The following is a 16452-nucleotide window of genomic DNA, read 5'->3' as shown; positions in this document are numbered from 1 at the left end:
ACTACATGATTCATGCAGCCCTGGATTCCGCCAGAGGTGTAGCGGGAATAGCATCAAACGCCATCACGATCCGACGCATCCTCTGGCTGCGAGAATGGAAAGCGGATGCGGCCTCAAAGAAGTCCCTCACGCGACTTCCGTATTCTACTGGAAGACTTTTCGGCGAAAAGTTGGACACCATGATAGCCAATGCCACTGGGGGTAAGAGTACCTCTCTCCCTCAACTAAAACTGAAACGCACATTTAAACGAAGAAACCAGACGCGATTCCGATCCTTTTGGAATTCCTCGGGCTGGTCCGTTTCGCGCCCAGTGCAAAACCGTAACCATTCTCCACGCAGAGACAACGCACGGACGCAGCAGCGACCGGACAGAGCTTGGCAGTCGAAAGCAGGCCAAGCAAAACCCAAGGGAGGAAAACCTCAGAACTTCGCTTCATCATGACTCGCGACCTCCGGAAGACACCCCACCAGTAGGCGGCCGACTTTTACTCTTTCAGCAAGTCTGGCTGCCTATTACAGAAGACAGGTGGGTCAGGGAACTAGTGTCTTCCGGATACAAGATAGAGTTCACTTCCGTTCCACCGAACCGGTTCTTCCTTTCTATTCCTCCAACACCACCAGAAAAGGCTCGTGCTTTCCACCAAGCGGTTTCCTCTCTCCTTCAATCAGGAGTTGTGGTGCCGGTTCCCGTGAACGAGAGATTCCGAGGATTCTACTCAAATTTGTTCGTAGTCCCCAAGAAAGGAGGCGGCGTCCGACCCATACTGGACCTAAAACAGCTCAACAATTACGTACGGGTCCGTCATTTCCGCATGGAGTCCCTCCGGTCCATCATTGCATCCATGGACCAGGGAGAATACCTCGCCTCCATAGATATACAGGATGCGTATCTCCATATACCAATTGCTCCCGCCCACCAAAGGTTTCTCAGGTTCGCGGTCAACCAAAACCACTACCAGTTTGTCGCCCTTCCGTTCGGACTCGACACGGCTCCAAGAACGTTCACCAAAGTCATGGCGGCCACCATGGACGTCCTGCACTCAAGAGGCATCCTAGTCGTCCCGTACCTGGATGACCTCCTCATCAAGTCTCCCACTTTCAAAGACTGCGAGGTCAGTGTCTCAATCACACTAGACACTCTGAGTCGCCTGGGATGGCTAGTCAACCTACAGAAATCGTCGACTATCCCAACTCGGACTCTAACATTCCTGGGAATGGTATTCGACACCGCCAGGGGCCTGGTGCTCCTTCCCAAGGACAAGACACTGGCCATCCATCTGGGAGTTCGCACACTCCTTCGCAGTCCTCCTCGATCTCTCCGGTTTGCCATGAGAGTCCTCGGCAGGATGGCAGCAGCAATAGAGGCAGTGCCATTTGCCCAGTTTCACCTCAGGGTCCTTCAACTAGCCATACTCAGATCTTGGGACAGGAACCCCTTCTCCCTTGACAGGGAGTTCAGGTAGACGTCATCAACCAGGAGGTCCCTGCATTGGTGGCTCAAACCAACCTCGCTTACACGAGGGAAGCCCTTTCTCTCAGGACAATGGAAGATCCTGACTACCGATGCAAGCCTGACAGGCTGGGGGGCGGTGCACCTACATCACAGGGCAAGTGGTCACTGAGGGAAGTGACATTGCCCATCAATGTTCTGGAAATCAGGGCCATCCTCTTGGCACTGAGAGCCTTTCATCACTTGCTTGCAGCCTCGCACATACGGATACAGTCGGACAATGCCACGGCTGTGGCATACGTGAACCACCAAGGCGGGACCCGCAGCGCCCAGGCGATGAGAGAAGTGGCTCATATCCTCCGCTGGGCAGAAGACACGAGGTCGGTACTTTCTGCAGTACACATTCCGGGTGTAGAAAACTGGGAAGCCGACTTCCTCAGCAGGCAAGGAATGGACTCGGGGGAGTGGTCTCTCCATCCCGAGATTTTTTACCAGATCTGTCAACGCTGGGGAACCCCGGAGGTGGACCTAATGGCATCCCATCTCAATACCAAGGTCCCCAATTTCATGGCCAGGACACACGACCCGCGGTCGCTCGGAGCAGATGCCCTGGTCCAGGACTGGTCCCAGTTCCGACTCCTGTACATTTTTCCACCCCTCCCCCTAATCGCCAGGGTCGTGAGGAAGATCAAGCAAGAGGGAGTTCCGACCATCCTCATCGCGCCAGACTGGCCCAGACGTACATGGTACGCCGACAACGTCCAACTTACGGCAGACGCCCCCTGGCATCTACCCGACCGTCACGACCTTCTGTCTCAAGGTCCGTTCTTCCACCAGAATTCAGGGGCTCTCAATTTGACGGCATGGCCCTTGAAACCTGGATTCTAACCCAGGCAGGTTTTTCACCGGCAGTCATTGCAGCTATGATCAGGGCAAGGAAGCCTGCCTCCGCCAAGCTCTTTTATCGTACCTGGAGAGCTTTCTTTTCTTGGTGCGAATCTCATGGACAAGTCCCACTCCCTTATTCCCTCCCGAAGGTACTAGGTTTTCTTCAATCGGGCCTAGATGCCAAGCTATCCTTAAGTTCGCTTAAGAGTCAGGTGTCGGCGCTTTCAGTCCTTTTTCAAAAGCGCATTGCTATTAAACCGCAAGTAAGGACTTTCATCCAGGGAGTTTCCCGATTGGTTCCTCCCTACAAACGTCCGCTGGATACGTGGGACCTCAATCTGGTCCTGACAGCATTGCAAGCTCCACCCTTCAAACCTCTTAGAGGAGTTCCACTCTCCATTCTGTCTCAGAAAGTGGTTTTTCTAGTGGCGATCACCTCGTTACACAGAGTTTCGGAATTGTCAGCACTTTCCTGCAGACGGCCTTTCCTAGCCTTTCACCAGGACAAGGTGGTTCTCCGCACGGTACCATCCTTCCTTCCGAAGGTTGTGTCCAACTTTCACCTCAATGAGGAGATTTCACTGCCATCCCTTTGCCCGGTTCCGGTTCATAGAGTGGAGAAGGCTCTGCATACGCTTGACCTCGTCAGAGCATTGCGGATTTACGTGTCCAGGACTGCACCTTTCCGGAAGTCTGATTCCCTCTTCATTCTTCCAGAAGGTAGTCGCAAGGGACTGCTGGCTTCCAAGGCTGCCCTTGCCAGGTGGATCAAGTCCACCATACATGAGGCCTACCGACTTAACAGTTCCCCTCTTCCGGCCGGTATCACGGCACACTCTACACGGGCAGTAGGGGCCTCCTGGGCCATTCGGCATCAGGCTTCGGCACAACAAGTGTGTAAGGCGGCCACTTGGACTAGCCTACACACATTTACGAAACACTACAGTGTTCATACCCAGTCCTCAGCGGATGCGAGCCTGGGTAGACTGGTTCTGCAGGCGGCAGTACCCCAAGTCTAGGGAACTGTCAACACAATATTCGTCCACTGCTTCCCACCCAGGGACTGCTTTGGGACGTCCCACGGTTCTGTGTCCCCCAATTAGGCGACAGAGTAAAGGAGATTTTTGTGTACTCACCGTAAAATCTCTTTCTCTTAGCCTTTAATTGGGGGACACAGCTCCCACCCTGTTGCCCTTACGGGCCGTTGTTTACTGTTGAGTTCTCATATTGTTCTTTGAGCTCGTACATAGTAGCCTTCTTACAGGCATGGTTATGTTATTTGGTTACGTTCCTCCTTATGCTTTGGCACAAAACTGGAAAGGCTGACGCCGTCCAGGGGTGTATACTGCAGAGGAGGAGCCAAAGTTAATCTTTTTCAGATTATGCATAGTGTCGCCTCCTAGTGGACAGCAGCATAACACCCACGGTTCTGTGTCCCCCAATTAAAGGCTAAGAGAAAGATTTTACGGTGAGTACACAAAAATCTCCTTATTTACTAGCCGAAGAGCCCGACCTTGCCCGGGCATAGTAACTACGGTTATAACAAATTATAATGATTATATATATAAAGCTGAGTGTATAGCCCCGCCTACTCTGCATAACCACATTCACTATAATATCCCCACATCATCCCGTCAGCCAGAGCTACCAGACTACTACCCCTAATATCCCACATCATCCCGTCACAGCTGCCGGACTACTACCCCTAATATCCCACATCATCCCGTCAGAGCCACCGGACTAATACCACTAATAACCCACATCATCCCGTCAGCCAGAGCCACCGGACTACTACCCCTAATATCCCACATCATCCAGTCAGCCAGAGCTACCAGACTACTACCCCTAATATTCCACATCATCCCGTCAGCCAGAACCACTGGACTACTACCCCTAATATCCCACATCATCCCATCAGCCACAGCCACTGGACTACTACCCCTAATATCCCACATCATCCCGTCAGCCAGAGCCACCGGACTACTACCACTAATATCCCACATCATCCCGTCAGAGCCACCGGACTACTACCCCTAATATCCCATATCAGCCAGAGCCACCGGACTACTACCACTAATATCCCACATCATCCCATCAGAGCCACCAGAATACTACCCCTAATATCCCTCATCCCGTCAGCCATAGCCACCTGACTACTACCACTAATATCCCACATCATCCCATCAGAGCCACCGGACTACTACCACTAATATCCCACATCATCCCATCAGCCAGAGCCACCGGACTACTACCCCTAATATCCCACATCATCCAGTCAGCCAGAGCTACCGGACTACTACCCCTAATATCCCACATCATCCCATCAGCCAGAGCCACTGGATTACTACCCCTAATATCCTATATCATCCCATCAGCCAGAGCCACTGGACTACTACCCCTAATATCCCACATCATCCCATCAGCCAGAGCCACTGGACTACTACCCCTAATATCCCACATCATCCCGTCAGCCAGAGCCACCGGACTACTACCCCTAATATCCCACATCATCCCGTCAGAGCCACCGGACTAATACCACTAATAACCCACATCATCCCGTCAGCCAGAGCCACCGGACTAGTACCCCTAATATCCCACATCATCCAGTCAGCCAGAGCTACCGGACTACTACCCCTAATATCCCACATCATCCCGTCAGCCAGAGCCACTGGACTACTACCCCTAATATCCCACATCATCCCATCAGCCAGAGCCACTGGACTACTACCCCTAATATCCCACATCATCCCGTCAGCCAGAGCCACCGGACTACTACCACTAATATCCCACATCATCCCATCAGAGCCACCGGATTACTACTCCTAATATCCCATATCATCCCGTCAGCCAGAGCCACCAGAATACTACCCCTAATATCCCACATCATCCCATCAGAGCCACTGGACTGCTACCACTAATATCCCACATCATCCCGTCAGCCAGAGCCACCAGACTACTACCCCTAATATCCCACATCATCCCATCAGCCAGAGCCACCGCACTACTACCACTAATATCCCACATCATCCCATCAGAGCCACCGGACTAATACCCCTAATTTCCCACATCATCCCGTCAACCTGGGGTCAGAACTAGAGCACTGAGTGGAATTGCCCTAACTTCCATACCGGGGATCCTTTTAAGAGAGACTGGGGTCAGAACCAGAGCGCTAAGGGATTTGCCCTAACTTCCATACCGGGGATCCCTTTAAGATTAAAGATGTGCCTATGGGATGGAGGATGTGTGATGGGTATATGGGAAGGGAGGGGGTGATTCATTCTGGGGGTCAGACAATGGCTGGGAGCTTATGTTCCCGGGGACGCTAGATTTCTCCCACCCGGTCAGTGTCTGCTGAGGTGTTGTGGAGTGGGAAAACTGTTGCTCATAGCAACCAATCACAGCTCAGCTTCTATTAAACATCTCTGGTGAAATGAAAGATGCTTAGTGATTGATGTGAGGCTACATGGAGTGGGCGTGGCCGATACACACACACACACACATTGATTTATATATATATATTTATTTTATTTTTAATCCCTTAATGTCCAATCCCCTGCTTTGATGAGGGCTCCGGCGGTGAGCCCGCATCAAAACCGAGACATGTCAGCTGTCAGGAAAACTGCAGTATACTTGCTGAAGTTTTGCAATAATTGCCTGTAAAAATACGCAACATGTGGATACAGCCTGAAGGCACATTTACACCGAAAAATTATCGTGAACAAACATTCCTAGGAGTACTTGACTCATAATAATCTTGCAGAGTAAACAGGCTGACGATCCTCCAGTGAGCGAGCAAAACACTGGTTCATTGGATAAAATTATCTTTTGTGCCACACAAAAAGTCATTGTTCTCAGAAATGCATCGTCCTATCGCTGCCAAGAATAATGGCAACCTATGTGCACTGAACATTATACAGGACAGCACGGGATTGCAGATGATTATTTCTGTTATGTTTTACCTCACAGAAATCAGCTGGGATCCCATGCTGTAATGTCAGACCATGTACCTGTACGGTGAGACACAGCCATTATACAGTACACCCCAGGGGCACATTTATAAGATTATCTCGGCTCAGGAATACTTTTTTACACATCTAATTGTCGAAATTATTATTATTCTAAGATCTATTGATTAAAATGTATTTTCTGTGACAACCCATTTAAAGAGCAGCAAAGAAAAGAGCTAGCTAGGAGTACATTAATATAGTACTAATTTCCCTATAATGAATATCCACAGAGTCTTGCTTTTACAAGCTGCTGGCTGAAATATCTTAGACACACAAGCTGGAGACAGGACAACTGTATGGTGCTGCATCTCATGGCTGTAAAATGAGCCCTCTGCAAACAGCACTCTAATAAACAGAGTGAGGTGCTGTGAGTAAAGGCCCCATTACACACAGCAATCTCTCCAGCGACATCGCTGTGACATCCAGCAGCGACCGGCCCCCCCGCCGGGTATCGCTGATCATGCTGGATCGTCCTGGGCCGTTTTTTCATTGCTGGTCTCCCGCTGGCCAGCACGCATCGCTGCGTGTGGCAGCGGGAGCCAGCGATCCGCGACGCTGCACGCTGGTATCCAACGTAAACATCTGGTTTCTAAGAGCAGCGCGGCTCTTAGAAACCCGCTGTTTACGTTGGATACCAGCGTGATGCTGGTTTCTAAGGTAAACATCAGGTTTATAGGAGCCGCGCGGCTCTTAGAAACCCGATGTTTACGTTGGATACCAGCTTGCTCGCTGGTCCTGATCGCTGGAGGGGCTGTCTATGTGACACCTCACCAGCGATCAGCCTAACATGTCCCAGCGATCCCATCCATGTCGGATTGTTGGTGGGATCGCTAGGACATCGTTATATGTAATGGGGGCTTAAGTCAGCCATACACATCAGATGGCTATCAGTCGAACAATGCTTCAACTGATCATTCGACCAACAGCCATTCCATCTGTCTCTCTCATATACAGGAGTCCTCGTCCAGCCGAGAGCCCATGAGTTCTGTATGAAAAAGGCGCCGACAGACACCTTTGCCCACAGCTTATCTCTAAGACAATAAAGCAATCGGCAGTCCGAAATCAGAGATACTCGATCAACATATCCCATGATGATCAGTTGGCCTTCAGCCCATACACATTAGACTATACAAGATAGTATACGGCACTCTTGAAAAAAGGGAGATGAGGTGCCCAAGTAGGGTATCCAACCTGTAAAGTACAGTATCAAATAAACTTGGCACTCAAACAGTAATATTTTGTGAGAATAAAGTTCCTTTTTATTTTATTTTGCACTCGTTGTTGAACGTTTTCGGTCCTACTAGGGACCTTCATCAGAACTGAGTGCTTGCGGAGGAGGAACTCTGGTAGTGTAACGCATGTATTGGCGAGCTGCCAATAGACTTGTTGGCCAGGCCCATTGATATTACTATCTTCCACCACCAATAGTAGTCTAATGTAGAGTTGAGCGAATTTGTTCAGATTCGGTTCCAAATACGATCCGCAGTGAATATTGTTTTTGCAATATTTGACGAGCACAGCCGAACATCATTAGAGTCAATGTGAGTAGAAATTACTGAATATGTTCAGAACCGATCCATTCGGCTCAATTAGGGTACCAATATTATTATTATTATTTATTTATATAGCACCATTGATTCCATGGTGCTGTACATGAGAAGGGGTTACATACAAATTACAGATATCACTTACAGTAAACAAACTAACAATGACAGAATGATACAGAGGGGAGAGAGGACCCTGCCCTTTCGGGCTTACATGCTACAGGATGGTGGGGAAGGGGACAGTAGGTTGGTGGCATGAATATGGCAAATTCAGATTTGGCAACCGAATCCGAACAAATTCGCTCAACTAAAGAATGTGTATGGGAGTCTTGAGGGTTTATTCACACAAACAAATTTCGGTCTGTGTGCTCACAGACTAATGTTGGACTGTGCTGGTCTGGTTCAATTTACAGAGCTGACTTGTGCATGCAAATAGTGTTCAGCTCCTACATCCATTTGCTATGTGGATAAGTATACAGAGCCAACCATGTGCGCTATTTGCGTGACTAATCCACAAAGGTCAGTGTTAATCTAACCAAAGGGAAGTATTATAACTCTTATCTGAGCCATCATGCTGCTGTCCCTGCCCACTGCGTGACACCATTCTCCCAGTCAAGTATGAGGCAGGAGAGACCCCTGTGGAACAACATTTCTCTGAATCATGGAAATTCTGCAAACAACTGATACCTATGGCAGTGTTAGAGAGTTTTGTAAGAAAATAATGTAAGTTTTCATACACAAGTTTCTCTAGCGCTATTCTTTAACAATAGGCTAAGCTGAAGTATATTGCTGGAGTGCTTCTGTAGAATGTACTTTCAATTAAATTAAAATATATGAAAAATGTAAAATATTTCCAAACTCCATATGCAAGTGCTTATACCATTCGGCCTGTGTTAATCAGTTGTTTTCCTAATACAGTGACACAGCTATTCCAGAGGCAGAGCCCACATGTATAAGGTAGTGCATGCATGGTGTGTTAAAGAGTAGTGCATAATGTCTTTAGAAGTTTCATTCTACCTTTCTTAAATTATGTCCAAAAATCAAGTGGGTTTTTTAATTACGATTAGGAATTAGGATCAGATTGGCTGTTACCAATCTTCCGAGTATTACAAATGCTATCATAGACTACAGTTAGAACATTAAAGCCAATAAATAACACTGACTTTCTCAAGAAAATGCTTCCAGTAAATATATTAATCAGTAAATAAATAGCAGGAAAAATGTCAGGTATAAGGTGCTTTTCAAGCTGCGTTGTTGCACTTCTTTGTTGGTCCCGTTGGGGCTTACGTTCAAAACACCCCCATCCCCCACAAAGCGGGATTTCGGCGTATACACCGATGCGGCAATAGACTATAATGGTACCAATAGAGTGAACGTGCACTCTTTCGTGCTTCATTTTCGGTTGTCTATGCCGAATGGAGGAGGACACTCAGATGTAGTAGGCTGCTCCAAAAACATCCATTTGCAAACAGTTGTCAGTCATTTCTGTATTGTTGTATTTCATCAGTGCAAAGCAGGAGACTAGTTGGCTAGGTTAAAGGTTTTCAAGAAGCCCTTGACGGAGGGTCTACTAGGTAAGGTGTCTTTCTCAGGAACCTGCCAAACTGGCTTAAGGAGCGTTAGAGATCATCCAGTGCTACTTGAAAAAAAAAGAAATATGAATAGCCTCTTCAAAGAGGAAGAGAACAAGGTTCTTACATCCACCTACTGAAGGCAGCAATCCGAGAAGTCAAGATTGACCCCTTAAAGAGCCTTGCCACATGACTTATAAGTATACCGCCAAACCAGAATCTTCTGTAAAAGGAAAATAGTTCTTCTTGCCCCTATTTGTATGTCATGGTTGCTCAGATCTGCAGCTAAGAATCCTCTTTTGCACATTCTGTCACATTTGGCCAATAAAATAATACTCATGCAGTGCTACGTTTTCCGTCAAAACACCATAGAACTCTGATTGTTGATTGCTTCCAACTGCGTGTCTCCTCTCACCATACTGCTGTTTATTTCTCCTGTTTTGCTTCTGTCTCTGTAAATATATTGCTTATAACACAGTACTATGCTATAGGAGGAAATATATATATATGATCTATATACCCACACAACTTTGTTACTAATATTTGAAATGTCTCAACAGATTTGCCGCTAAAACAGTGTCCAGTGGAACCCTCGTCCTGGTGACCTTGACTCTGAAGGATGCCACTTCTGCACTGTTGACTATCAATAGCGAAAAAATGGTGATCGCAACCATGTTAGCAAAGGACATTGTCCAGGCCCTTGCACAGTGATCAGTTTGCACTTGATTATGGAACAGGACACATGAGGTTTTGGTTTAATATTTGCACTGAAATAAAGATCAGATGCTGCGTGACTTATAGAACATCTACTATGCTGATAACACTAATTTATAGGTTAATGTTTATTTATAAAACCGTCATCAGAAAATCTATTATTTATATGCCTAAATAAGAGGAGGATAACATGGATACTGAAAGAGATAAAGACACTGTACTCGTATGGCCTGAATTTTACTTTGCCTCGGAAATGTTATTATTAACGAAGGTAGAACAATGAATGGAGAACCAAGTATCTTTATGTCATATTGTTACAATTACGGGTCTACAGTTGTCTTCTATTATTTATATATTCTGAATTAATACAGTGAAAGCCTCTTAAAATATTGTGTTTACAACCGCTTTAGTGTACCCTTCAGTGGTCCACATATCGGTTGATTTACAACAATATATTGACATACAGTAGCGAAGTTACAATATTAAACGGTTATTCCAATCATAGATGGATATTGTCAGCTAGCGCTTATAAAAAGAAGCACTTCTGCAATTTACTACTTATAAAAGTATCCAGCCATTCTTAAAATATTAACCCTTCTTTTCTTTACAGCTCGTTACCTAGGAGACCGACCACTGCTGCTGTTTACCTTTTAAGCACTGTGCTGATGCTGGGCAGGATTCAATGGGAACAGCAGGCTCCCACGATTCTTGGCAGCTTAGAAACAGTGTATACATGCTCAGTGGAAGTGAGACTGTAAGCGCTGTGCATATTCTGCTTTGGCTGCAGTTGTCGGTTTCCAAGGCTACGAGCTGTAAACAAAAGTGTTAATGTCTCAAGAACAGATGTAAATTTTAATAAGCAGTAAATTGCAAAATTCCTTGTAATTACAAGCACTATCCAGCAATATTCATCTATGATCATGGGAGTAACTCATTAATTTGTGCTGGGACGAGTATTGTCTGCTAAAGGTATAACTTGAGATCATATCATATAGATCATATAGTAATTAATTCACCCAGAAAATCAGACAAAAGCTGAAGCTTGTATAACTAAGGGTAGGTACACATTCTGTTTGTGCCCACTGCCAGGCGTATACAGTCAGGAGGTATGTGCCCAACAGTGACTACAGTCAGGACTCATACGGACCCACTGTAAAAAAAAAAAAGAAACTAAAAAAAAAACGTTTCTTTCGCCTTAGCCCTCTGTATAGGAACGTGCTGTCTGCTGTACTTTACTATATAGTTACACAAGCAGTATGCAGGAGCACATCTGTCAGACCGAGGCCGAAAGAACACATTTTAGGCCTCCATCTTTAGAATGAAAGTATAGCAATGTTATTGTTATGTTATGCTATTAGTGTACATGTGATACTGGACAGTACTTATAGCCCCGAGCCAAGTGCGCCTTTGTTCTGTATGAGGCTGACAACGGCTTTTCTCCTGGAGAACAATGCAGTCGGCTGTCCAAAATTGGACATGAGCCATCAACATCTCTCCCGACCATCAGTCGGCCAATGCCCCATGCACCTTAGACTGTTAGACGAACCCGTCTTCAGCTGACATTAGTCTAAGGTATATGGGGGCCTTTAGAGACATTGCTGAGGAGCCAACTGGTGCATCCATTTGGCTGTTTTACTAGTGAACTATCCAAGAAGAAATGCCATTGTATGTTGAAAAGATTGTGATTTGAGACATTTGTAACTTGAGGGCCTACTGTATACCTTTCTCAAAAATATATTGGTGTGAGGCTGTAGTAGTCCATGCATTAAGATTAATGAGAGCAGCTAGTGCTTCTATCTGTGCTGTGCTTCCATGACTGTAGACAACTGCGTTCTTAGCGACACAGTATTGATAGACACACTGATGGGATGTGATACTGTGACAGTAGGACACTGTTTAACCCTGGGGTGACTCCTGTGGCTTCTTACTGTTTCCTATCCTGTGTACTGTTTCCAGTGTAACACTATAGTTTTATTTATTAACATCTGTTGAGTCAATAAAGTGAACATGAAGAAGCAGAAGTGCTTTGTGTCATTTTTTCCCAAATTATTTATGTTATTTATGTTAATATATACTTCCCGTTTCAGATATAAAGTGATACACTGCAGTCAGACATTACATTTGGTAGCTAAAGGAGTTGCTTTATGTTCAGCAGGAGCGCACGGCCCCCATTTCTGATTGATTGACAGTTCTGACTGTCGGCAATGTTGTGCTGCTCGCACAAGCTGTGCGGTCGCTCATGTTGCTATATGACCGAGCTTTGCCAATGCAGCATCAGAGGAGCCCACTTACACTGATCAGGAGCTAGCAATGTTATAAGGTGACTCGGTCAACTTCAGAGCTGCGCTTACAAGCTCTATACCAAATAGCTTGTAAACTGCATATATAGTCAACATTGTAAACTGGAGTGGTGGCTGGTTCTCTAGGCAACGATACAAGAAAATTAAAAAATCCCTCTGTCCTTGAGAAAGGAGAGGAATTTTAATAACAAATAAATCGTTAAGTTTCTTGTTTTGATGATCATTTTGCAATTTCAGCTGTATGTGAACATGAAACTAACCCTTTAATTATCTTTCTATCTGCATAGCTGGTACATAGACAGGGAAAAGGAAATGAGCTAGTCAGACTGTCCATTTTTTACAGCATTGCAGAGCATTAGTGATGTGCTGACACAGAAACCTTCCTCCCATGTTCTTCACAAGCCAGAAGTGGAGCTGATAGGACTGGGAACCACAGCTCATAGCTGGAGATCTGGGCATCTCTGATATAGGTTAGTATATTAGTTATACATAGTGTGATAGATCGGCTCACTCGGCTGCACACGGAGGTACACACGGGTACACTGCGGCTTTAAGAACTTCCTTTGGTTTATTATAGGCAGTATAAACCAAGGTGCAGTAAAGCAAATATGTGGTGTGAAGTAAGAGAAGTCTTGCAATCTGCACAAATTTTCATGGAAAATGGAGAAGGAAAGCAAAAGATTCAAGAGGAGAGCTAAGAAGATATCTAGTCAGGGAGAGACGCAGATTAATATGAGTGTACATAAAAATATTAAAAATTGAGACTCCTCGGTAGTTGATACCCTTTAATGGCTAACTGAAAAGATGATGATAAATAAATGCGAGACTACTCAGGTCTCTTCATCAGGCTCAGTATAAGGCCAGGGTCACACTTGCTAGAACCATCTCACAAGTCTCGCATCTCAGTACTCGGCACTGCCACCGGCACTCGGGACCAGAGCGCTCACCTGCTTAGAAATACATGCAGCTGCATGCTCCGGTCCATTTCTATGCAGCTGAGTGCTCCGGTCCCAAGTGCCGGCAGCAGTCCCGGGTATTGAGATGCGAGACTCATGCGAGTTTCTCGCAAGTGTGACCCCGGCCTAACAGAAAATCTCAAGAGTCACATAATTATTCACAACAGGACATAGAATAGTGCAATAAGACATGTTACATGAAGCAGAACTATCAGTATGGGAAGGGGAGACACAGCTGTAGCTGTAAATATTGGAGCAGTTTATAGATAAGTAGTGTGAAAATTTTATTGTCCACTGATTGAGGTCTGGTCTGGGGTTGTGATGCCCTCAAAAGGTCTGAGTAACACATTCTTTAATTAATGGAGAAAGACATAAATCCATGTGACACATTCATTCCTACTCTGAATTTGTCAAGAGTGTCATAAATTTGTAGCCCCAGACTTTTCTATTTCTGATATTGAAGTTACTGATCAATACCAGCAATTTCATGTCCATAATGTTGTGATCAGGTCTACAAAAATGTTTGGCCACAGGTAGATCTATTCTTTTTTCTTATATTTTGTGATGATGAAAATCCTTTCCTCTTCTAAGCTTTTGTCCTGTCTCCCCAACATACCCAACATATAGACCATCAGTCGGACATTTGGTACATATAATTAAGTACACCACATTAGATGTCATGCAGCTGAAAGTACCTGGAATATGGTGGTCCTGATGTGAATTGAGAATCTTTGTCTTGTCCGTTTTCATTAAAAAAGGACATATTTTATATTTTTTTGTTTCTCCCCTCACCACATTGATAGTTCTGCTTCACGTCACTTGTCTTATTGTATTATTCTGTCCTGTTGTGTGTAAATATTATTATTATTATTTATTATTATTATTATAGCGCCATTTATTCCATGGGGTATACATAATAAAAAAACAAGTAAAATAAACTGTAATCAATACAAATCACGACTGGTACAGGAGGAGAGAGGACTCTGCCCACGAGGGCTCACAATCTACAAGAAAATAAATGTGACTCTTCAGATTTTCTTTTATACTGAGCCCCTGATGAAAAGACCTAAGTAGTCTCGAAAGTTGCTATTTGTTATAGTTTTTCCAGTTAGCCATTAAAAGGTATAAATCACTGAAGACGCTCAAATTTTTATAGTTTTCTATCTGCTGGCTAACACGGTACAAAAAAAGGTATATTTTTCCTGTGACAAGATGAGTTTACAGAACTATAGATATTGTAATGATACTGTAAGGAAGTGGACAATACAGTTGAAGTTGAAGCTTAACTGAGTATTTGCAAGCAAACACCGCCATCTGCTGGTCAAAGGCAAAAATGAAAGTAAAGAAATCATTACAGTAGTAAGAATCTATTAGTGGGAACCTATGTTCCCAGATAGTCCATGAGCCAAGAGCCAATTTTGACAATATCGGTACCACCCAGAGTGACTAATTCTCTTTGGTGTTTTTAGGTAGATGCATGTCTGTAGTTTATGTTTTGATATGATAGCCCTTGCACATCAGTAGCTTAACCCCTTCAGGCCTATTTGTACCAAAATGCCTAGGCCATTTTTTGTAAATCTGACCTGTCACTTCATGCGGTAATAACTTTGGGACGCTATCACCTACCCACGCCATTCTGAGATTGTTTTCTCGTGACATATTGTACTTCATGGTAGTGCTAATTGTGAGTCAATAGATTTTACCTTTCTGCATAAAAAATTACAAAATACACGAAAATTTGGGAAAAATTCGCTATTTTTGAACTTTGAAATTCTCTACTTTTTACAAAAATGCTGATACCCCCCATAACAGTTATTAGTTTACATTCTCCACATGTCTAATTCACATTGGCATCATTTTGGAAATTAAATTTTATATTTTTCGGATGTGATAAGGCTCATAGTTTTATACGCAATTTTTAAAGTTTACGACTAAATTTCCAAAACCCATTTTTTCAAGGACCAAGTCAGTTCGGACGTCACTTTATGGGTCTTGTATAACAGAACCCACCCATACATTACCCCATTTTGCAAACTACACCCCTCAAGGTGTCCATAACGGATTTTCAAAACTTTGTTAACCCCTTAGGTGTTGCACAGGAATTCAAGCAAAATGACAGTGAAATATCAAAATTTCAATTTTTTGGCAGATATTCCATTGTAATCCAATTTTACCTGCAACCCAGCAAGGGTTAACAGCAAACCCAAACCCAAAATTGGTTACCCCAATTCCGCAGTTTATAGAAACACCCCACATGTACACGTAAACTAAATTATGGGCACGCACGAGGGCTCAGCACAGAAGGAGAGCTAGGCGGTTTTTGGGATAATAGATTACACTGGAAGAAATCCAGTGGGCCATGTCGTATTGGAGAGACCCTGAGGTACCCCCAGAGTGGAAACCCCCAAAAGGTTACCGCATTTTGGAAACTACACCTCCTAAGGAATGTTTTAGGGGGTATAGTAACCACTTTGACCCAACAAGCGCTCCATTGGAGTTTCATGCACTTGGTTGAGGAAATTGAAAAGTACGTTTTTTTACTGGAAAAAGTCGCTTTAGTCCCACATTTTTCATTTTGAAAAGGGGGATCAGGAAATAGTACACCCCACTTTTTATTCCCCATTGTCTCCCGAACACGGCAATACCACAAGTGTTGTCTAAAACCACAGTTTTGGCGCATATGGGAGGGGGAGGGGGGGGATGTGTAGTGTAGTGTTTTGTTTTTTTTTAACTTTCTTTTACACTTTTTGCCTGCCTGCCCAGACTTGCTGGGACTTGTGGTACCACAAGTTCCAGCGAGTGCAGGCAGGTCCGGCCAGCCTGCACAGTGCAGCGATCGTCCCTGTATGAGACCCTGTGCTGACAGGATCTCATACAGGCAGAGGCGACACTGTGTCGGCCCTGCTACATCGCTGCTATGGCTAGAACGATGTTCTAGCCAATCGCAGCACAGGGGGAGGAGATCAGATACTGACATCCTCCCCCTGGCCTGTGGCGTGACTGGTAAATGCACCAATCGCT

At 45.0% G+C, this 16452-nt stretch overlaps 1 protein-coding gene across 4 annotated transcripts in view; it reads left to right on the top strand.

The window, feature by feature from the left end:
* The window catches only part of AP3B2 (adaptor related protein complex 3 subunit beta 2), a 182880-nt gene extending 170684 nt beyond the window's left edge, over nucleotides 1-12196 (top strand). For all 4 annotated transcript variants that reach the window (XM_073579566.1, XM_073579567.1, XM_073579565.1 and 1 more), the window contains exon 27: nucleotides 10022-12196. In XM_073579566.1, the coding sequence (XP_073435667.1) occupies nucleotides 10022-10172 (151 nt within the window). In that variant the 3' untranslated portion in view covers nucleotides 10173-12196. The remainder of the gene's footprint in view (nucleotides 1-10021) is intronic.
* Nucleotides 12197-16452: the final 4256 nt, after the last annotated feature.

The sequence above is a fragment of the Dendrobates tinctorius genome, unplaced genomic scaffold (genome assembly GCF_039654945.1).
Source record: "Dendrobates tinctorius isolate UK_male_01 unplaced genomic scaffold, ASM3965494v1 ptg000062l, whole genome shotgun sequence".
Classification (NCBI taxonomy): domain Eukaryota; kingdom Metazoa; phylum Chordata; class Amphibia; order Anura; family Dendrobatidae; genus Dendrobates; species Dendrobates tinctorius.
This window is presented reverse-complemented; position numbering and strand designations above follow the sequence as displayed.